General features: G+C 40.2%; 2 protein-coding genes across 7 annotated transcripts in view; both read right to left on the reverse strand.

The window, feature by feature from the left end:
* dennd2c (DENN/MADD domain containing 2C) overlaps nt 1–22,014 on the reverse strand; it is a 25,845-nt gene continuing 3,831 nt past the window's right edge. The window contains exons 2-20 of one of the 4 annotated variants that reach the window (XM_044117588.1): nt 19,161–19,222; nt 18,166–19,081; nt 16,242–16,366; nt 15,674–15,753; nt 14,767–14,922; nt 12,136–12,214; nt 11,879–11,926; nt 11,511–11,698; nt 10,559–10,668; nt 9,091–9,160; nt 8,589–8,666; nt 7,362–7,502; nt 6,990–7,138; nt 6,337–6,514; nt 6,151–6,192; nt 5,063–5,171; nt 4,080–4,322; nt 999–1,085; nt 1–922 (exon numbers count right to left, since the gene is read on the reverse strand). In XM_044117588.1, the coding sequence (XP_043973523.1) occupies nt 891–922; nt 999–1,085; nt 4,080–4,322; nt 5,063–5,171; nt 6,151–6,192; nt 6,337–6,514; nt 6,990–7,138; nt 7,362–7,502; nt 8,589–8,666; nt 9,091–9,160; nt 10,559–10,668; nt 11,511–11,698; nt 11,879–11,926; nt 12,136–12,214; nt 14,767–14,922; nt 15,674–15,753; nt 16,242–16,366; nt 18,166–19,019 (2,769 nt within the window). In that variant the 5' untranslated portion in view covers nt 19,020–19,081; nt 19,161–19,222 and the 3' untranslated portion in view covers nt 1–890. Of the gene's footprint in view, nt 923–998; nt 1,086–4,079; nt 4,323–5,062; nt 5,172–6,150; nt 6,193–6,336; nt 6,515–6,989; nt 7,139–7,361; nt 7,503–8,588; nt 8,667–9,090; nt 9,161–10,558; nt 10,669–11,510; nt 11,699–11,878; nt 11,927–12,135; nt 12,215–14,766; nt 14,923–15,673; nt 15,754–16,241; nt 16,367–18,165; nt 19,082–19,160; nt 19,223–22,014 lie in introns of those variants that run through there. The other 3 variants (XM_044117612.1, XM_044117594.1, XM_044117603.1) reach the window with 3 other exon arrangements.
* Nucleotides 19,164–22,014, reverse strand: part of ampd1 — a 19,032-nt gene continuing 16,181 nt past the window's right edge. For all 3 annotated transcript variants that reach the window (XM_044117642.1, XM_044117625.1, XM_044117634.1), the window contains one exon: nt 19,164–19,222. The gene's annotated coding sequence lies outside the window, so the exon portion shown is untranslated. The remainder of the gene's footprint in view (nt 19,223–22,014) is intronic.

The following is a 22,014-nucleotide window of genomic DNA, read 5'->3' on the forward strand; positions in this document are numbered from 1 at the left end:
GAAGGCCTCCAAACGTGGGGTGCGCTAACCTCTACGCCACCGGAGCACGCCCCAGGAAGGTTGAAGTTTTATCACACTTTGGGGCCACAATGAATTATTCCAATGGACGCAAATGACCCCCAAGCTGCGGTTGGACACCCCTGGGCCCTAATGGATTTACATGCACACAGGTACAAAGGTGTTTAGTTCTGCAGGGTCACTGCAAATAACCTGATTTAAAAACTAAGGACACGCCCAGCTTTATAAAAAAATGTTTTACTAACACTGTACAACAGTCTTGAGCATGTGCAAAATGTAAAAAAAAGAAAGAAAAAGAAAAATCCAGTTATGCAGAAATTCAAGGGCAGCAGGTACAAAACCAAACATGAATTCACATAGTAAACGTTGTGAGAGTCGAGACCCTTCAGTTGAATCTGAAAAGTAAACGATTAGAGAAGAAGGATGCAGAAAGATTTTAGCTTTTAGTAGAACAATAACAGATTGTACGTAAAAGAGAACAATAAAATCCTCCAGGTCGGAACCACACGTGTCATTCACAATTTTAAAGTACTTACAGGACAGATAAGTTACATGTTCCTGACTGGAAGTTCAAAGTAAACAGTTTCCATTAAAATGGAGCTCATAATCACAACCACAGGTTAAAGCTGAGAGTCTCAGTAGCTGGAGCGTTGTTTTACTTTCACACAACGCCTGACTCTCAGTGAACGGCTTTCAGGAGGAGACGGACAGTAAAGTGTTTCCAGTTCCGAGTTCTGATCCGAGGTGTGTGTGGTGCCATCGGACAACCCGACATGAAGACTTTCCACATCTGGTTCCTTGAGCCAGCCAGCAGAAACATTTGCTCTGGTTTTAAACCTGGAGTCTCTCCTCTGATGATTGAATGTTTTCTCTCATTTCATCTGGAGCAGCTTCATCTTGTTTCCTAACAGCAGGAACAGGAAGGGTTAACTTTGACGAAGCCATCTGTGACAGTGAATGTTTCAGAGAGCAACACAAACCCAGTCCTTTGAGAAACTTGTTCACGCCGCTCGGCTCGGGTTCTAGACACGAATTCAGATACTCGGCCACTCTGGACTCATAGAGCCCTGGGGGGAGAGCCAGGATGGAGAGGTTAGCCAATCAGAGTTAATTTTAATAAATTACATCAAATATGTTCAGACATTCTCTCAAACTGCCGCACAATTCAAGTTTTAACGGTACTTTTAATGAGATTTTGAAACAGGTTTAAAACATGATGTACCTCAGAAGGAAAAAACTGGATTTTATTTGCAGGTGTTGCAGATGAAAGTCACACTTTTCAGAATTGTATTGTTTTAAATGAGATACTGTATTATTAATCATATTATTAATCAAACTAATCATGATGAAAAGATTATTTAAATAATCCTCAACTAGTGACTGATTAATTGTTAACTGGAGTAAATATATTCAGAAAAGGAAGAACAAAATACTCATAGCCAAAACTGTTTAAAAATAGATACATTTTGCATTTAAGATAAAAATAATAATCTATAAATATGTTCTGCCCAGAACTCCCACACTTTTAGCTTTGCCTGGTTCAAAAGATGTAATAAATAAAATGTTATTAAATGTTTTTAAATGGTTATAAAATGTTATCAAAATGTTATTAAGGCATTCTGTCCAACAGAAATGCCTTAAATTTCACATGTTGATGTAAGAAAGATATTTTATCTGCAGATGAATCCTTTGCTCCAAACGATCAATCAAAACCTGATGCGAATGATGCGTTGTTGCATTTTAAGCAATAAAATGTTTAATTTATCATTTAAAAGGACTTGAATTATCTGTTATTTATCTTTTAATGCATAAAATAAGCTTGACCTAAGATAGAAAATCTACACCACATTTTTTTCAACCAAAATAATTTTTACTAAAATAATCATTAGTTATAGCCTTATTGTTTATGATGATATGTGACATAACGTTTCAGGAAAATGCTCTGAAGTTTGTGTCTGTAACAGGACAAAATGTAGGGAAAGAAGATAAAAGGTGGGAATACTTTTACAAGAAACAGTAATGACCTGAGGTTGAACTTATGAAAATATTAGGGATGCTCAGGTTTTTTGCTGCCGATTCCGATTTTGATCACTCATCAGAGCGATGAGTGATCAATTCACTCATCGCTCTGATGAGTGATTTGTAGCATCATCATAGTAGCATCAGCATCACTGCTGATGCTACTATGTGATCTGACAAAATTTTAAAAAATGATGTGGTAATAAATTGACCTAGACATAAAACATGCAAAATACTTGCAGGCACAATACAGCAGCTATTCAGTCAAAGTGACAAGTGAAAAACCTGCAATCAGTAAAACAATATTCAACAGTAAGACTCTGCACCCTAAATCATACATGAGTCAAATAAATCTCACAACACTGTCTATATCAAATAATGTCAAGTAAAAACGAAACATTGGTTCAAAGTCAAATGCTGATGGCATTAAAATAAACAATACTTAGTTACTAAATCAAAATCAGCATGGCTGGTTCTGATTGGTTGTTTCTGACTGAGCTGAGTAATTCTGCAGAACACATGGAGGAGGCAGAAGAGATAGATTAATTTTTTCAGAGATTATCTGTCTTAGGCTGAACAGTGGCGCAGTTGGTAGAGCTGTTGCCTTGCAGCAAGAAGGTCCTGGGTTCGATTCCCGGCCGGGGTCTTTCTGCATGGAGTTTGCATGTTCTCCCTGTGCATGGTGGGTTCTCTCCGGGTTCTCCGGCTTCCTCCCACAGTCCAAAAACATGACTGTCAGGTTAATTGGTTTCTCTAAATTCTCCCTTATGTTAGGACATAGCAAAAGTTTTAATACACATTTAAAATCTTGCTAGTTTAAGTTACATGCTGCGGCTTTAAGCAGACGTTCGGTGTGACAGTTCACTGTCTGGTGGAGGTTGAGCGGGGCTACGTCTGTTAAATATTACTGCCAGCAGCATGGCGCGGCAATCCAAAAGCAAAAGCAGAACCAACCTTTTACATCAGGGGTTCCCAAAGTGGGTCCTGGAGGGCCGTCATCCTGCATATTTCATTCTCTCCCTGGTGGTAGTAACAACCTTTTCAGCATGTCAGTGTTTTTCTTTGGTCACCTAACCAGCCATCATTTGATCCAGGTGCATTAAACCAAGGAGAGAAGTAAAACATGCAGGATGCCGGCCCTCAGGAACCCACTTTGGACATCCCTGTCTTACACGGCTAACTCGTTGACTTCAATTATTTATCGCATTATTAGCTTAGCTTTCTGACTGTGATGCTATTCCGGATGAGTGTTGGTAGTTGTGCGCTGCTATCTGGCTGCTCTAAAATTCCCTTTTTTCCTGCATTGAGCCTCAATGTAGCCAAACTCCGTCAAGTGTTGTTTTTTTGAATGTCATGTTATATTTGTTGTGTTGTTGCACTTTGACAAGCTTCGCCCCCGAGGTAATTTTCCGTTGCAACATGCAAACTTCCCCATACACTTTCAGAGCGTTATGGTTCCTCACCGCATTCCTTAGAACATGTTGCTGCGCGCTTGGCAATGTGAAGTAAAGAGGAGATAAGCTGGCCACGCAGGCTGCAATGTTAGATGTAGGTGATTGGTTTAGGTGATTGGCAACGACCTATCATACACTTTTTCAGGGAAATCGGCCGATTATGATCGACACACCTGTAGAAAATATTAAATATATAGCTGGCCTTTGTAAAGTTGTTTTTTGAACTTTACGTTCAAACACATATGACACATATGTGTTTGACACGTATGAATAATTGGCAGAATATTATATCTCATATGAAATGTCATTTCCTCATGTTCTTTCCTCACAACTAATTATGTTGTGGATTTTGGGGAAAACAAGAAAATAATAAAGTGGGATCTGAATGATCCTTCTGCAGGAAACATAAAAACTAATAACAATAATAAAGTTTCTGTTATTTATTGTTATTTATTGATACTAAATGCTGTCTGATGACCAACTAATATTAGAGAGCTTCATTTAAATACGAGCAAAATCTGGTTTATTTTAGAAGACATAAACTGAGCGTTTAAAGATGAGTTTTGCTGTGGTTGTGAACATCTTCACCTCTCCCTCCTCCCTTGCGCAGCTCTTTGTCCTGGATGAAGCCGGCGAACATCTGTGTCTCCATGAAGAGCTGCAGAAACTGCCGGACTCCCCGTGAGGGGTGAGACTTACGAAAGCTTTCCCTCTGCAGCTCCGTGGCTCCGCCGGCAGCCTCCACCATGTGCAGAGGATAGTGGCCCACCAGCTCCACAAAAAACCGGACGAAAGCCTCAGACAACAGGGCGCTCAGGTCGGCCGGCCGCTCTGACGGAACAGACAGCGGCTTTAACCACTTCACCAAAAAACACAGCTACTTCATTAAAACATCAAATAAATCTATTACACCCTCTTTATCACACTGCCCTGCAAATATATTTAAAAACTCTTAAGGTTTTCACACATTACAACAAACACAGGTCAATGTGTCTTAAAGGGGCAGTATTGTGTGACTTTGTAGCCTTGAAATTGGGCATCTGTCTCTTTAAGAAGCTCCTACTCTTTCTGAAGCTCTGACTTCAGGAAGCCATCCCAACATGGTTCCTCTACAAATCCTTTAACAAAGTTTTTACCATAATTTTATGGAGCAGTAGCTCCCACAATGAGGTCAATAGTTCCACCAGCTGTTTGCTAAGTGCTGCAGGCTAGTCTGAAGGAGCTAAGTGGGAGGAGCTGCTCTGTGGGGCTTGGTAGCTTGGAAACTGCAACTCTGAGGAGGAGATGCGTCTTGAAGGCGGGGCTAGGTCCAACCAGGCGTTTTGCACCCTGTTTCCAGGATTATGTGAAGAATTAGCTTTTCACCACACACAGGATATGAAGCTACTTTAGGAAAAAGTTAGAGCATTACGCAGAGCTAAACTACCAACAACGTGTAACTCAGAATTAGAACAGTTCTGTCAAAAACCACATTTCACTTTTCTTTGACTGCTTTCTGCCATCTAAAACCTCAGACAGCATTGAGGTTTGCTGACACCATGAGGAGGTAAAACAGTGCAGGTTAAACTGACCTCCACATGCATCTCTGCTGTCCTGTCTCAGGATGTCCTCTCTGTCCTCCAGGACCTGCTGCAGCGCAGCCTGAAGCTTGCTGGGCAGAATGCAGTCTTCATCTCCGAGCTGCAGCACAGAGCAGGCAGACATGCATCCAGTCGGCATGTTGTTACTTTGATCTTCAACACATTTACAGAGACACTACCAAAAACAGGCTTATATTGGCAAAGCATAGGAGAGCAATGCATGGAATGCACCTATTACTCTACACCTCAAAATAACTGCCCCTTCCTTTTCTCGGTTAATGCGGCTCATACTGCTGCATGAAACCCCACATGTGGCTGGATCTCGGCATGCGGATTATTACTTCTGTTGGCATTTCGAATAACCTTGGTGATGTAATTAGTGAAAAACGAGCCAAATTCAAATCAAAACAAATTCTAACTGACGCTGTTTTGTGGCCTGGGTCGCATTCGAAAAGAATTCGACCTGTGCTGTTCAGACTGTCATGAAAAGATCTGATACATAAAAACAAAATGGGAATTGGGTTACTTCAGGTTGCAGTGTGAACGGAGCCTTAGACTCAAAGCAGAGATAGAATTTTGTCTCCCCCTCAGTGTCTCACTCACACAGGATAGTTTTCAGACAGGATTAATTACCATAGCAACAGAACATTGAGGAGGACAGAGATGTAGGCCCTGCTTACATGACAATGAGCCAACAAAAATGGAATTTTTGTTTAGTTTCTGTTAACACATTTATATCTAGACGTTCTAATTACAATCTGTGTTTACACAGTAACAGTACACATCGAAAAGGAGTAATGCTCTAGTTGGTGCTAGGTTCTTTGAAGCTAAGAGTTGCAGTCTTTTTCTCTAAGATTTTTAATGATAACAGGATTCAAAATAAACTAAAGTGTGAATGATATGTGGGAGATTGGCTATTAATATATTAGTATGGCTTTGCTCTGGGCTCATGTCCTGCATGCTTTTATTCACTTCCTTTGTCCCTAAAGCACTCCACCTTGCAGGCGACAAGTGGAGGCAAAGCCGCCTCTCCCACAGGAGCCACGCCCTCCTGCACTATTGTCCCTGAGTGTACACACCTGTATGACAAACCTGTCAGCACACAGATCCACAATGAGAACCTGGGAAGACAGGAAGAAGGAACAACATTTACTTTACAGTTGAATCAATGGAGTTTAGATGAGTCAGAGCAACAGTGTGACTTTCTCATGTTGAAGCATAAAGACGAAGCAGAGAGGAGATGAGGAGACCTCCAGCTGCTTTACCTCCTCAATGGGCAGCTCCAGCACCTCTGGCAAACACGGAGCCAGCACGCCGATGAGGAACGGCGTGGGAGAGCAGCTGATGTCCAGCATGCTAGCTGGTAACACTGGGACAAATGTGTGCTGCCAGGTGAAGGGGTAGAGCAGCGCCAACACAGCATGGCCGCACCTGGACAGCACACTGAGAGAGGTGAGAGAGAGCATGAGACACACCTGGACAGCTGACTCACTGAGTCAGGAGAATGAAACTGGGACAAAAACGTCCGATACATTCAACACATTTTGGGACCCAAATGATGTAGCAGTGATATGTCGGCTGGGATACCAAAAGCTAATCTAGAAGCTGTGGCTGTTGGAATGTTTTGGCTCAATTTACTCCAGAAGACTCAAAGCTTAAAGAATATTGATGAATTTAATCAAAAATCCATCAAATATCCTAAATCCCAGCAAACAGATGTCCTAATATCACAACGAGCCGATCTCTGATCTGAACCAGCAGCTTTGGGGAAAAAAAAACCAGAGCTAAAACCATTTTTACATCAGATGATAAAATACCAACGCTGACTCAGAACTGGAGTTTATGGGTTCAGAGGGAAACGAAATGAATTCCCAGAGCTCTGCAGGTTGCTAACTGTCAGCGTGACGATGTCACTTACCTGAGTTTATCAGCAACAAAGATGACTCTCCTCTCCAGCAGGAGGGAAGCGAACACCTGCAGGAGTTTCCCCACACTGAGACACTGCAGCAGGCTGTCGAAGTCCACATGCTCCAGCCTGGAGTCCACCGGTCGGCACAGAGTCAGAACCTGCAGCAGAACAAACCACTGAACTCTGAGCTGCAGCCGATACGTCAGAGTGCTGAACAAGTTAGAGCACTGCCTTTAGTCATTTTGTTCGTGGCAGTGATGACGCAGGTTACAGCTGAATGTTAACATGTAACACAGAGCAATGAAAGCAGAGAACTTTAAGGCCTCCAAACGGTCTGAGGAGGGGGCTGATCAGGACTTCCTGTTTCTGTGCCAGGGTTACCTCATTCCCAGAGCCGGGGAGGAAGCTCTTTACAGTGACAGTGCGTCCGGGGGCCGGGAAAGGGGCCTCCATCACGCTGCGCATGAATGTATAAACCAGTGGTGGAGAAATCTCTCTGCGCCGCTCCACCTCCTCCAGGATCTGGACAGAAACACAGACAACAACACTCTCTGTGAGTCCAGACGGAGCATGTCTCATCAAACAACCTGCGGTCCTTCAAACCCAACTACAGGACAGGTCAGAGGTCAAACTCATTTCATAGCCACTAACTCTGAACACATATCCTCTTCACTTCTTCTGCAGAAGCTTCTGCAGCAGAGACATGAGCAGATTTACGGCACCTTGTAAAAGTATTTTCCCCTGCCAGAGACTTTTCCACTTTGTGTCACATTCCAACCACAAACATCCGTGTATGCAGACTAAAACCTTTTGACCATTCCTCTTTCTAAGTACTTTGCCTGGCTCATTTGGACTGTGTAGAAATGAACGTTAACATTAATCTGATCAAAAGAATTTCTTATTCAAGTATTTTTTATACACTAATAAAAATACACTAAAAGATACAAAAAAAACAAAGAATTCAATTTTAATGCAATAACAGCAATGCTTCAGTTTATGATTGATCATTTGTGGAAAATGAAGCAATTCAAATATTTCTAACATGTGAGAAGCCTTAGTGCTGGACTGAACATGAGTGCAATGCAGGGCTGACGTATTGATTATTCTGTGGATTAGCTGATTATTATTAATAATAGCAGAAGTTGCTTTTTTAGCAGAATTTGAACCAAGTCACCTGAAGAGTACAGGGTAGAACATTTTACAGACAAAGGTTTTATCTTGCATCCAAAATGTATATTTTTATACAGTTGTGGTTTAATTACTGCTCTGAGACCTTTTGAGTCTGTTTACTCAAATGGTCAATTAATTTATAACTAAATTAGGTCAGCATTTTCTTGAATAATTGATTAATCCCATTAATCGTTTCAGTCCTAGTTAACATCAGTTTTTAATTGTTGCTGCACATTTGTAAGACCTAGACTTTGACTAGGCCATTCTGACACAACAATCCACACGTCTAATTTAATCTGTAGTTCTGACTAGATGTTTAAGGTTCTTCTGCTGACAGAATACACTGAAGTATTCGTTTGTGCTGTGAGAAAATGCAGAAAACAAGATTTCAGATGCATGAATACTGATCAAGGCAACACACTCAGTGAGTGATTTTACCTTAGCAAACAGGTTGAAACAGCCCAACTTGCTGACAATGCAGTGCACCTCAGGAAGCCTCTTCCCCTTTCCGCTGGGCTAGAAAACAGAAGGTTGCACAAGTCAGACAGCAGGGCACAGCAGACATGTTTCACACACAAGATACAAACCTGCCAGTTTCTGCCTCCCTTTATGCCAAACTTTACAAACCAAACTACAGCTTTATGGCCAGCAGCAGATTTAAACTCTAAATATTGATGACATCGCTCCAACTGAGACGAAACTCTGATTAATTTGATAAACAATAACAGATGGGTTTGAGACGCTCCACTTAATGACACAGCAACTTCAAGCAGAGGAGGAAGCTGCGACATTCCTTCTGCTGTGCCTCACGTGTTCAGAGGTAGCTGGAGTGTGATTCCTCAGAGATAGTGAGTAATGCTACGCCGAGCTGCCAGGTCACCACACGCAGTCACATGAGCCAATAACTCCCATCCAGATGTCACCACATGTCCTCACTCACCAGGATCTTACGGCAGTAACAAAACCAGCGACTCCCGTCTTCTCCGGTGAGGACAAAGGAGAACGTCTCACTGGAAATGAAACCGGAAAAATCAGGAACAAGTAAATCCAACAATGAATGTAGCTACAGCCAAATGAGAGCACCAAATATTGAGATAATTAATAAGAACTATTTTGTTTGTCCAAATGCAGCTCTGAACCCAGCTTTGCTTCACCAGACCAGTGATGGTGATGTGCTGAAAACAATTTAAAAATAAATTCAAATAGTCTTAAAACTGGAACAACACAAACTATTCATCTATTATCAAGTACATGTTTTGTAGGGCTGAAAGTTTTAATCATAAATGAATTGGTTAATTAAATAATTGCTAACTAATTTAGTAATTGATTAATTTGAGTATACAGTCTAAAACATAGACTGAAACAACAACACACACAATTAAGTCACAACAGTGCAAAACATATTCACAATTTATTTATTAGGCACAAAATGGTTTATTTCCTTATATACAAAGGAAAATTAATTATTAGAATCTTTAAATGTCCATCCATCCATCCATCCATTTTCTGTTCATCCTTGTCCCTAATGGGGTCAGGAGGGTCGCTGGTTCCTCTCCAGCTACGTTCAGGGCGAGAGGCTGGGTCACCCTGGACACCCAGTCTGTCGCAGGACAACACAGAGACATACAGGACACACACACACACACACACACACACACACACACACACACACACACACTCACACCTAGGGAGAATTTAGAGAGACCAATTAACCTGACAGTCATGTTTTTGGACTGTGGGAGGAAGCCGGAGAACCCGGAGAGAACCCACCATGCACAGGGAGAACATGCAAACTCCATGCAGAAAGACCCCGGGCCGGGAATGGAACCCAGGTGTTGCTCTACCAACTGCGCCACTGTGCAGCCTATCTTTAAATGTATTTCTAATATTCCATTAAAAAAGGCTTAAATAAAAAGAATTTGCCGCATGTGCCAATTTTTTTATGCAATTAATCATTTAATGGACAGATCGACCTCCAAAATGACATACAAATTATTTCTGCTAGGACGTTTCATCAAAATATTGTGTATTAAGTTTGATTTTATTATTTTTGCATTTCTTAGAAGAAGAGACGAAAAATGTTTTTGTGGCCCATGGCTACTTTTAAATTTGCATCTGGGAATCTACAAGTCCTGTAACAAAAAGTTTGGACACCCGGCTTTTAAGCCATGAACGCTGAGATGAATTTAGGAATCAGAGCTGACAGCTGAAGACATAAACGGAAAAGAGGGGATGGAATAATACACGTAATATGGAACAGAAACAAAAGAAGGTATTTAAACCACATTATATAATAACAAATGAAGGCATTAGCTTTCAGATGCTAAAAGAAATCAGTAAAGTGTTTCTTTTTCTATTGCGCCCCTGTTGTTTTAGGATTTGTGTGTCACTGCGGTGCAGCAGCTGACCTAGATGTGTGTGCAGATGGCTTCCAGTCCTGAGGATCCGGGAAGCAGAACTTGGGAATCACATTGAGTTGATCCTCAGCTTCTCTGGAGACACGGGACGACTTTTCAAACTGAAATGAAACGGCTGCAGGTCAGAAGAGCTGCAACTTTTACTGAAGAAACCATCAACAGAAATGATCATTTTAACTGTTCAAAATGACTTGACATTATACCAATAGCCATCCATATGGCTGGTTATCATGAACAAGTCCACTGTTAAATCATGAAATTTTATGACTTGGTTCATTAAAATAACGCAATTATAGTTCAGAGGTAAATTAAGTTTATTGCCTGTGCAAAGATTCTTCACAAATATGATTTGGACACATTTTTAATTTTACCAAATAACAAGCTAAAAATCTAAACAGGAGGTATTTTTCTGTTGTTGGAATTAAATTATGGAAAGATGCAGCATGGACTGATGAGCGTCTAGTTCATTATAGGTTTTCAAAAGAAAGGTTTAAAAAAACATTTGAGAGTTCCCAGAGTAAATAATGTTTTTTTTTCATATACTGTAATGATTTGATGTGCAGGACAAACATCAGCCTGGTGCTTCTGCCTGCACATTTCAGTCCAGCTGTTCACATTGTTGTAATGTTTGGAGGTTTTTATTTGATGACTGACTGAATAAATCAATCAATCAATCTTATTTACATAACTGACTTTCTCATTTGGAAGTTAAAACTGATTATACCGACTAGCATGAAAAGATGCTGACATTAGGGTGAAGTAAATGAGTAGACAAAGCTCGTAGCATTTACTGACTCATGCCAGTGTGGGAAATTCCCTTTCCAATCATAAAATAAAATCATCTTAAGGATGCAAACAACAGATTCTATTCACTTAAAGCAATTAAAGCACATTTAGGTTGTCAGCAGAGCAGGGTAATGTTACGGTAAAGGCTCCCTCTAACCATTTTTGGGAACTGCTGAGTAATTTCAGGGGAGTATGTGTTTCCTGTGGCGTTTTTCCGTAGCGACACAACCACAAAGATCTGGAAGAGCTGCTGCTTCTGCTGCTGCAGCTGGATCAGGTCCCTCTCCAGGGTGCGATACCCGGGCCGTCGCCTCAGTGTGGACTGGATGTAAACGGACCTTCCTGCTGAACACACAGAGCGATCATGTGCTAATGCAAAGGAATGCATTTCACCAAGGCTCAATTATGGAAAAAAAAACTGGAAACTGTCCAGGTTCTTCATTACGTTCACACTTTAGTGAGTAATTCTTTCAGATGTAAGAGTTGTATACTCCAAACAGAAACCTTTTATTTTACTGCTGATACCTTTAGTGTTGTCTTCTGGATCGCTCTCTGTCCCGCTGGTCTCCTCTGCTGCCATGAGGAGTAAACATTAGTCAGCAGGACAGGAATGAAAACCTCGACAAGTTATAATCACGTGAAGACAGTAAGCCTTTGTTTGTTAATCATTAGCCTGGCCCTTCCCCTGCTGGCCTTAAGTTAGTGCATTATCAGAAGCTGGGTATTTCCAGCAAGAAGCTCATTTTAATCTCCCTGATGAAAGGTTCTGTTTCAGCTCTTACCTCGTGCAAAGGGCCCTTGGTTCTTCACTCTTTTTCTGCCTCGTTTGTCATCAAAAATGGTCTCAATCTTGGAGATATACTGTGAAGAAATGCAAACACACATGCACTTCACAGAGTCACAACACACATCCAGCGTTACGAGAGTCAGGGCTGTAAATCAATTCAAAATCTAATCAGATTAATCACCCTAGTGCTGTGATTAATCACAATTAAATGTTGTATTGTCTCAAACCAAACATCTCAGTTTTCTTATTCAGGAAGGTTTAAAGAAGTTATTTTGTTTCAAATGTAATTTACAAATGTTAATTATAAACTTGTGATTTGGTGGAAGGATAATGTACATACTACCTTGGTTTTATTCAAATGTCCGAGCTTAAACAAACATGTACATCCCTTGAAGAAAATACCAGCTGCAAAGAACTGACTGAAGAAGTGTGAACAATCAAATACCTGGTGGAATCACCTTTTTAGTTCAAATTCTCAATTTATTCTTCTTGATGTCAATGAAGTGCAGTGAATTTTATTGAGTTTAAATAAACCTCAGCTAATTTGCATAATTAGCTAAGTTAGGGTTTGATGAAGTACAAAAAATATCAAAAAGATTTGAGAGCATTTGTGATAATAGTGACATCAGAAAACTGGATGAATGTCTAAAGATATTTTTTTTGAAAAACACAGAAAGCTGCAAGGGAGGCTGGAAATAAAGTTGAAGAGGTGCAGGAATTTTTTAAAAACGTTCTCTAAGTTCCGAGGGTGGAGTTATTTCTCTGATTAAAAATCTATTTTTGTGATTATGAATTGAATGAGAAGTAGGATTATAAACGTATCCCAACTAAAACCTCGAAGGAAATGTGCTGCAGATAGATTCATGAGCCAAGTTGGATGTTTGTGCCAAAACGACTTTAACCATCATCAGAATAAGCCCACAGAGAAACATGGTAGTGGCAGCATCATGTACTGGGGTTACCGTTTCTTTTTATCTTGAGTTGGGATTTTTAATTTAACCTTGGTTCAAGAAGCTACATTCAAAGCAGAATACCTTATTTTCCGGACTACAGAGCGCACGTCACTGTAAGCTGCACCCACAAGGTTTTTTTTTAAAAACTGGAAACGTACATATTTATATATATATAAATCACACCGGGCTATAAGCCACTGGTATCTCCGTCGCTCTCGGCTTTTCACAAGGAAACAGCAGATGGCTGCGTCCTTAACTGCAGATTTATTAAGGACGCAGCCCTGCATCTCCAACGACGCCCCATGGATTCGTTGACGCCAAGCGTATGTGCAGCAGCTATCGATCTGTACTGCTAGATGGATAGCCTTCAATTTAAAAGCTGCATCATAAGAACTTCTTTGTGTTCTAAATGAAAATCAGCATTTTCTTCTTTGATTTCCAATTTTGACTTCCAGTGATTCACTTCTTACTAAAGTGCCCCCTTGTGGTTGAAGAAAAATCCACAGAAAAGCCGCATGGTTCAAAGTGTGGGAAAAAAGTAGTGGCCTATAGTCCAAAAAATACGCTACACAACCTTTATTATCTAAAGGTTTTTGCCAGTAAGCAGGAATAAAGAGGGGTTGTATAATTAGAGCGTTACAATGACTCCAAGTACAAATTCAAATCAACAAAAGAATAACTTGACTAGAAGAAATGACCGGGAGTCCAGACATCTCCTGAAACTGAGCTGTTCTTAGATATAGAGATGTTTTCCAAATACTGCAAAGTGAAGATGTGAAGTTTCTGACTCGCATCTTGACATAATGACCTAATGCTGAACCTGAGTTAGGCTGCGAGGCAAGATTATTGATCCTTTTTAATAATTATGTTAGATATGTACAGTTTTTCTATATGGAAAAACAGGAATAGGTGGAAAGCATTTTAAATAATTTACAGCCTCATTTACAGAACAAAAACTTGCTCTACTGTACATTAACATTTACAGAAGTTATTTATCTAACATCTCTGTGTTTTTCTGCCACACAAGAAAACATACACAGGAAGTTTAGACTGCTGCTGCTGTTAAAAGACACAAACGTGAATAACAGAGTACAGAAACAACCAGAATGTTTCTGTAGCATCACTGATCTACAGCTGCGAAACACACATGTACTTATGCCTGTTTCGATGTATAATAGACTATAATAACTGATCAATTTACAAGAACAGCACTTTAGAAACAATCTAACAGTTTTTCTGTTTCTGTCTCGTGAAGGAAAAGATTCTAGCAAAAAGATGCAAAAGCAAGAGCTAACCATAAACGTCTGGCATTTATCCAACACACTAACTACACAGTAAAAGTGTCAGGCAGATTTCAAAGCACCACTCCTCTATTTCTCCCTCAGCCAGGCGAATTACCTCACAGTTAAATTCTGTCCCAGTCCAGCACCTTCCCAAAGCCATGAGTTAGAAGTTTGTTTTCTCGTTCAAAGAGCCTAAATGTGACAGAAGGACTTGCATTTTGCTTCAGTCCTATCTGTTTCTTTCAGCATCCTCTCCTTCCTGCTCGGCAAGTTACCACGCCTGTTGTTGCTTTGCAACTTTTACCATGACTCATCGTTTTACACGGCAATATTTCCCACTGAGCTGAACATTTAGATGCATAAAATGGTTTAGAAAACACAGGCAGCTACCTGAGGAGTCCCGTGGGCTTTCTGAGCGCTGCTGTATCGAGGCGATGCTGGTTTAGCAGATTCTGTAAAAGTTGAGGATTTGGACGCCAACACCTGAAATACTTTCTTGTCCACTTTTCCAGCATATCCATGCAACGTCTGACCTTTAGGAGAAAACTGAAGCAAACAAAAAAATTTAAGACCTGATTTGTATATTGTGGCAATCTTTTCTTCTATTAGGTGAGATAGTTACCATTTTACTTTAGGGATACAGAAATAAATAGGGATGTCCTGATCCAATCAAAGTATCATCCTGTGATTTTGACAAGAGGATCTTTCAGATTGATTAAACTCCTCACAGCTGTTGTAAATCTACTCTGTGTGACTTTGTCAGCCCCGGTGAGCCATGGAGCGTTTTCTTGTATAACAGCTGCTATTTTATAAACCTTGAACTTTATTCTGCTGAGCTAAGAAATATGAGCTGGAAAGAGAGATGCTATCGTTACCTTAACCCTCTCTAGGCTGGAATTTACAACAGAACAAAAACTGAGGACATAAAATTAGCAAAATTATGAAGCAGAACTGCTCTTCCTGTAAGGTTTGTCTTATTTACTGAAATGGCAGTGAGACATGTTACATGATGAATTATCAACAAGTCCTATCAAAACAGATAATATAAATGCTGACATTAGCCTAGCAAACTGCACCAAATTTTTATTTGGTACATGTTAGCAGCAAGAGTGATTTATAAGTTTATTTGACTTTTGTCAAGACAAACAGAAACTGCTGCGAGAATCATGACTAGCACACAAGCGTTGTAGCAAAATCTACAGCTAAATGATTGAGGTTGATTATGAAAAGGGAGAAATAAAATCCTTATTGAGACAATCCTAATAAAGCAAAAAGTTAGTTGAATTTCCTTCCTTACCTTCGGACCTGGGGGCCTTATAGGAAGACACATAGTGGACAGCTTGACGTCTTCATAGGGATAATCCCTGATCCCATCACCTGCAGGTAGACAGTCACAAAACATTTTAGAGTGAAAAACTGGAAGATTTAAATCATACCTCATGATCTGACATGTCTAAAACCCTTCAAAAACACAATGCAGATTTTAGTTTCTAAGCACTTCAAGAGATGCTAAAGCATCTTGCTTTAGCATGCCCACTGAAATGCAGGACAAGGTCTTAGCCACATCCCAGAAATCTGAAACACAAAAATATTTCTAAAAATGTTAAACATTTCTTCTTCTGAATAACATATCTTAGATGAAAAAATCCATTCAAAACAAAAAGACTAAGAAAAAAGCGACTTGTAAGTGTATTTCTAAATAGCTCTAGTGGGAAATGACTAAATGACTTCCATTTAAACAACGGCAGCCACCCACCAGCCAATGATTTCCTGTCTTTGCTGTTACTTAACAGAACGGACTGATCATTATCTGGAAATAAATTAATTTACTACACCATACAGTCAATGGATGGAATTTGGCTTACACACAATATCCTCATAAATATTGTCATCAGAGTAGGCATGGTAGAGGTCGGGGTGGACGTCTCCGATTCCCACAGTGTCCTGCTGCGCTGTCAGGCGAGCAGCGTCTTCATACTCAAACGACTTCCTGCAGTAAGGACACAAGGAAAATTGGTTCACTACTTGATTTTAGTTCTATATCCTCTAACATCACGTCTTTTAAGGCAGTTTTCTGAGTTGTCTTTTAGCTTCTTCTGAGCTTAAAAACAACTTCAACCAAATCATCTAACACTGACGCTGTGTGCAAGAGGGGGATGAGCAGACTCTATTTTCTAAGGAAGCTGAGATCCTTCAATGTGTGCAGCAAGATGTTGGAGACCTTCTACCACAGTGTTGTTGCCGGTGCCATCTTCTTTGCTGCTGTGTGTTGGGGAAGCAGCATCAGAGCCAGCGACTCTATTAGACTGGACAGAATCATCAGGAAAGCTGGTTCTGTACTGGGACTAAGGCTGGAGTCCGTGGAAACTGTGGTGGAGAGGAGGACACTGAAGAAGGTTCTGTCTATCATGGACAATAAACAGCACCCTCTCCACCACATAGTGGACAGACAGCGGAGCACCTTCTCACATAGACTGCTCCGGCTCTACTGTCGTAGGGACAGATACAGGAAATCCTTCCTGCCACATGCCATCACATTGTACAATAAAAGATAAATCACTGTTCTGCACTAATCAGCCCAATTTTGCACAACTGCACTGTGGCACACTTGCTGTACATATATTACATATACATATCTGCATTTTTTGAATCTCTGTAAGGACTGCTCTTAAGTTGCATTTTATATTTTACAGCACTTTATAATTTTACAATTTATAGCATTTTATATTTTATTTTATTTTATTTTATCTACAACTAGTTGTTACTGTGTCTTGTCTCTATGCTGCAACTGCGAAGTAATTTCCCTGCTGGGATGAATAAAGTACTTCTATTCTATTCTATTCTATTCTATTCTATGACCTGCAGAATATTGACTATGTATTATGTAGTTTTTAGTTGGGGAAAAAAAACTGTTTCTGGTTTAAAAACGCTCCGAAAAGTTCCTCTGTGATGCAAAGCATGAAAGACGACAATAAGCTTTCACTAAATTCAGTGACAGAGCATTCTTACCACATGTGCTCAGAGATTCAACAAGAAATTTCCTAATTAATTATCTCTGAATGCCTTTGTAATGTAGAATAGCAGCAGCCAGAAACAGAAACTATTTCTTAACTGTGTTTCAGGATGATGTAATATCTTCTCCCCATGGAGGTATTTTGTAATGGATAAAAACAGAAGGAGATACTAACTTAATTTGAAGCTATAAAACAAAGAGTCACCTGGAAAAAACAAATAAACATAAACAGTTAAAGTGGAAGGACAAAAGGTAAAAGAACACTTAGCTTTTAAAAGTCTATTTTTGTGCAAATTTCAGGTTAACTACAGTGAAAAAAAGATGTCGAATGGCCACAATTCTCCTGATAATAAATATTAGTAAATGAGCTACGCAGCTCATTTACTTTAGTGGTGCATGTGGACTGTTTGTGTTGGTAAATGTTTATGACTTAGACTCATCTGTGCTATCAAACTGAGCCCCATCTAGACAATAGAGAAGAAAGCTGCCAGACAGCATGTGACCCCAGCCAGCAATTAAACTCTTGACAATACAACCGCCCAGACACCCCCAGGCTGGGTCCCTGCCTGGCAAACCCCCCAGGCAAAAAACAGCATTCCCTGATACTGATTTAACTTAGTTTACTTCATTATAAATAGATTTATTTTCATGATTACTGGCTTTTTAAAAACACTGTCAGTTGGTTAACCTTTGTAATGCTTTAAAAGTTCCAGTTGTTTTCATTTATTCTGCTCGTATGAAACATGGTGGTGTAGTGGTTATCTTCCTGGCCTCACCTGTTCTTCTTATGCCTGGACAGCCCTTCGGTCAGGATGACAGGACACGGCGGAGGTGGGAAGTTCGGCGGCTTCACCACCCTCCTGCTCCTCAGGTTGAAGCTGCTGTTGTTGTGAGGAGAGCCGCTGTCCCAGCACGGCTTCGTCTTGTTGCTGGTCCCGCGGTACTGGAATGTGCGCTGGGGTTTGGGAGGGGGCAGCGCGTTGCCTGCGTTGCTCCTGCTGTTCTCCCACAGCAGCCTGTCTCCCTCCAGCTTCCTCCAGAAACCCCGAGACGTGTAGAAGTTTCCAGCAGGCATGTTGTCATCCTGATTGCCAGCTGAAGGAGGTAGAGGCTTGGAGACAATTAAGATGTCAGGAAGGAGATCTGGTTTGGGGTCGCCATTGGCTGAAAAGACTGGGTCGGCTGAATAAAGGGTGTCTGTGTTAAATTTGGAAGATGCAAAAGTTTTTGCTGTACTGTGTTTTCCAGGAGATGGGTTTGAAAATGAAGTAGAGGATTTCTTGAACAGTTCTGACTTTCGAGCAGCCACGCTGTGGACGTCATGAGCTGGAGATTCCCTGAAGTCTAACTCCGTACTTTTTGCTCTTGAGTGGCTATCTCTGGCATGAATTCCGACTCCCAAGCCTTCATTGGAATATCCGTTCCCCAGAAGGTCACTGGACAGCGTTCTGAACACAACGGGAGGATGTGCTTTGACTCCTCCACTTCTGCTGCTGCTCTGTTGGGTCCGACTCTCCCACTGGGAGATCTTCTCCTTAATGTTGACCCGCTGCCCTGCCGGCCGGCCCTGCCGAACGGTGCTGGCCTCATCCATTCCCCGCCTGCCCTGCTCTACAGTCAGAGCCAACATGGTGAGACAGGGCGAACCGGCTCACCTCCACTGCTCCATCAGTGAACACAGGAAAGGCCTTTCTAACAAACCGGAGAGCAAAAATCCACTTGATCAGGTGTTTGGTCCAAGTTATCAGCCAACAGAATTAAAGCTGCTTACTTCTATGTGTCTTCTTGAACCAACAAAGAGTCATTTCTCTCTTGTCTCATTTCGTAAACAATCTAAAAAGAAGCAAAGACAAAAAAAAATTGCTTTTAAAAACATAATTCCAGCCACCACACTGCAAGGTCACAGGGGTCAAAAGGCAAAACCAGGACCACTGTTGCCAGGTGGTTCTGTGTACTGCACTCTGACAGCAAATGCAGGGCCGTAACACAGAACTTGGACGCTGGGGCGGGGAGTGGGATGGGCGTCTAAAATCCTATTTATAGTTTTCCAGACAATACTGGAACACACAAAAACACGCACAAATTACTACAGATTTTTTTGTACAGTTGTAACTGTAGTGGTTATAAAACTATTTTAGACAACTAAAAGCGAAAACAAGATCTAGTGATCTGCGATCGATTGTTTTGGTCTTTCAAGTTCGGTGCTACAGACAGATATGCTAAAGGGTAGCCTAAGTTTAATGAAGTCTAAAAACAATGTATTTTCTTTAATGTTACTTTTCCGGCTATGTTAGTTTATAATTCTTGAAAAGTTCAACCTTTTAGATTTTCAGTTATGACAGTTTGTTAATCGTTCGGGTTTCGGTTGGTTTTGTCTGATCGAATGTAGGGGAACGTTAATGTAACGGTTCTGCTCCTCCATTACAACACTGGAGACGAAAGTAGTAACATTGTGTCCGTGTTTTCATTATTCCCCTACAGGTAAAGTTCGTATTCATAAGGTGTAACTTTAAAGCTATCGATTACATTCTTTTAATGAACAGGGAGCGTTGTGGTGACTGTGATAACTATAGTCTAAGAGCTACTATATTCACCTTAACCTCCTGGTTAGCTGCGTCTTGTGTGTTAGATTTGTTTTACTGTGTTGGCATAACCGGAATGTGTGTAATGTTTACTCAATATGTGACAGTGTAATGTCTGAAACTGTTTTGAAATATTACCATTACAACACTGGAGACGAAAGTAGTAACATTGTGTCCGTGTTTTCATTATTCCCCTACAGAGTTCTTACTCCTAAGGGGCGTAACATAACCAGTAAACAATCTCCCCTTCAGTTCAACCATACAAGTGGAGACATATTGTTGATGTAATCATTATAAAATAACTTGCAATTAAGTATTGGCAAAGATCAATGTAATTTTCACAGGTAGCGGAGCGTTGTTGTTAGCAGCTGCTGAAAGTAACTAAAAAGTTACTTTTAATGTAACTTAGTTATTTTCCAAATCAAGTACTCAGTAATCTGACTAAGTTACTTTTTTTAACGTTTAACGTCCGATTAACGTTACTTTTTCAAAGTAACTATGCCAACACTGACCAGGACAGCTTAAAAAAGGTGGAATGAGGAGCAGAATGAAAAGACCGGCTGCAAAAAGAGAAATAAATTTAGAGAAGAAAGAGAGACAGTGACAGGAAACTAGATTACCACAGCTCTACAGCTGGTTTGTGGCTTGAGCTGTCCAGGCTTTCAGCCGGAGGGGAATTCTGCGTTGCTGTCATCGGCAACCTCACTGCTGCCTAAATATGAAATGCCAGTGATACAACAAAGTGCTGCATCTGATTTAATGCAACAACAAAGCTGCCTTTCACCGGACTGGAAAATATGGGCTCCAGTCAGAGCCAATGAGAGATGCAGTACCATCAAAAAGAGTCCAGAGTTATGAGTCTCACTGCAAGCTTCTCACCACAACTCCAACTTTCAAGCACTCAGGAAATCCTACTTCATTCTCACACGTTTAAGGCAACAAATGTGGCTCCCTTCTGACTTGTGAGTTTGTGATGTATTCTTGTCATATAAAAACTTCTTGAATTTTTAATACATTTTGAGTTTTTTTTATTATTATTATTTGTATTAGAGACTTGATTTTTATCTTATAGACCCATAAATGATTGTTCAAAAACCTTCTTTGGATCAGTACACACATAATACCTAATTTTACTGGTTGTGTTAGCAGGAACACTCTTCAGTGTAGAAGTTGTTACAAAGAGATTCATATTGACACTTTTAGCATCGATGGAAGTGTTTAAATGAAGTCAGAGGAAGCAGAGAGAAGTAAGAATCTATTTAAAAATAAATTATATCTTTATTCAATTCATTGAAGCTGCAGGAGGGTGAGAGAGAGCAAGGCTTTAAGGAAATAACCCTAACCTTTTTACAATATTTTGTAAGTGGAAAATCATCATAACTAACAGAAATAAATCCTTTCAAAGATCCATCTGTGTGTAAATAATCTATATAATGTGTTTCACGTCATGGTTAAGTTCCTGCAATTAATGGACTTTTCAAGAATATTCTAGTAGGTCTACATGAGGAAGTCTAGAACATATTGAATACTGTATTATTATATTTTATATATGTATTAAAGACAAAGGATGATCATCATAAAGCATAAAGGTTTTGGTGGGTGCATCAAAAAAAAACCCTTGTTTGAAATTTAGCCTTCTGATTTGGAAATTTAAAATTTAAAATTCTTGTCATCTTAGACACTCAAATAAAAATTCTGTTTTTTGTTTAGTTTTTTCCTTGCATGAGTTTCTGTCAAACACATTCCTTTCTGCACATGCTCAGACAGCCACGTCTGTGGCAGATATTTTTCAACGGGTGATTATGTAACCTGGTTTACAACTACAACTTCTGGTGTTTTGTTTTTTTTTTTCTTTTAACTTACAACCTCACTCACAGTAATCTGAGCCCAGAGAAGACAATATGAAGGTTTAAGCATTAAGTATAAAGCAAACATAACCAGCTGGTGTCAGCTGGTGATGGAAAGCATTTCACCCACATTTAATGGATGATGAAACTCAGACATAATATAAATATTTGGAACTAAAGGAACTCGCTCCTCTAT

This window comes from Gambusia affinis, linkage group LG01 (assembly GCF_019740435.1).
Source record: "Gambusia affinis linkage group LG01, SWU_Gaff_1.0, whole genome shotgun sequence".
NCBI lineage: Eukaryota > Metazoa > Chordata > Actinopteri > Cyprinodontiformes > Poeciliidae > Gambusia > Gambusia affinis.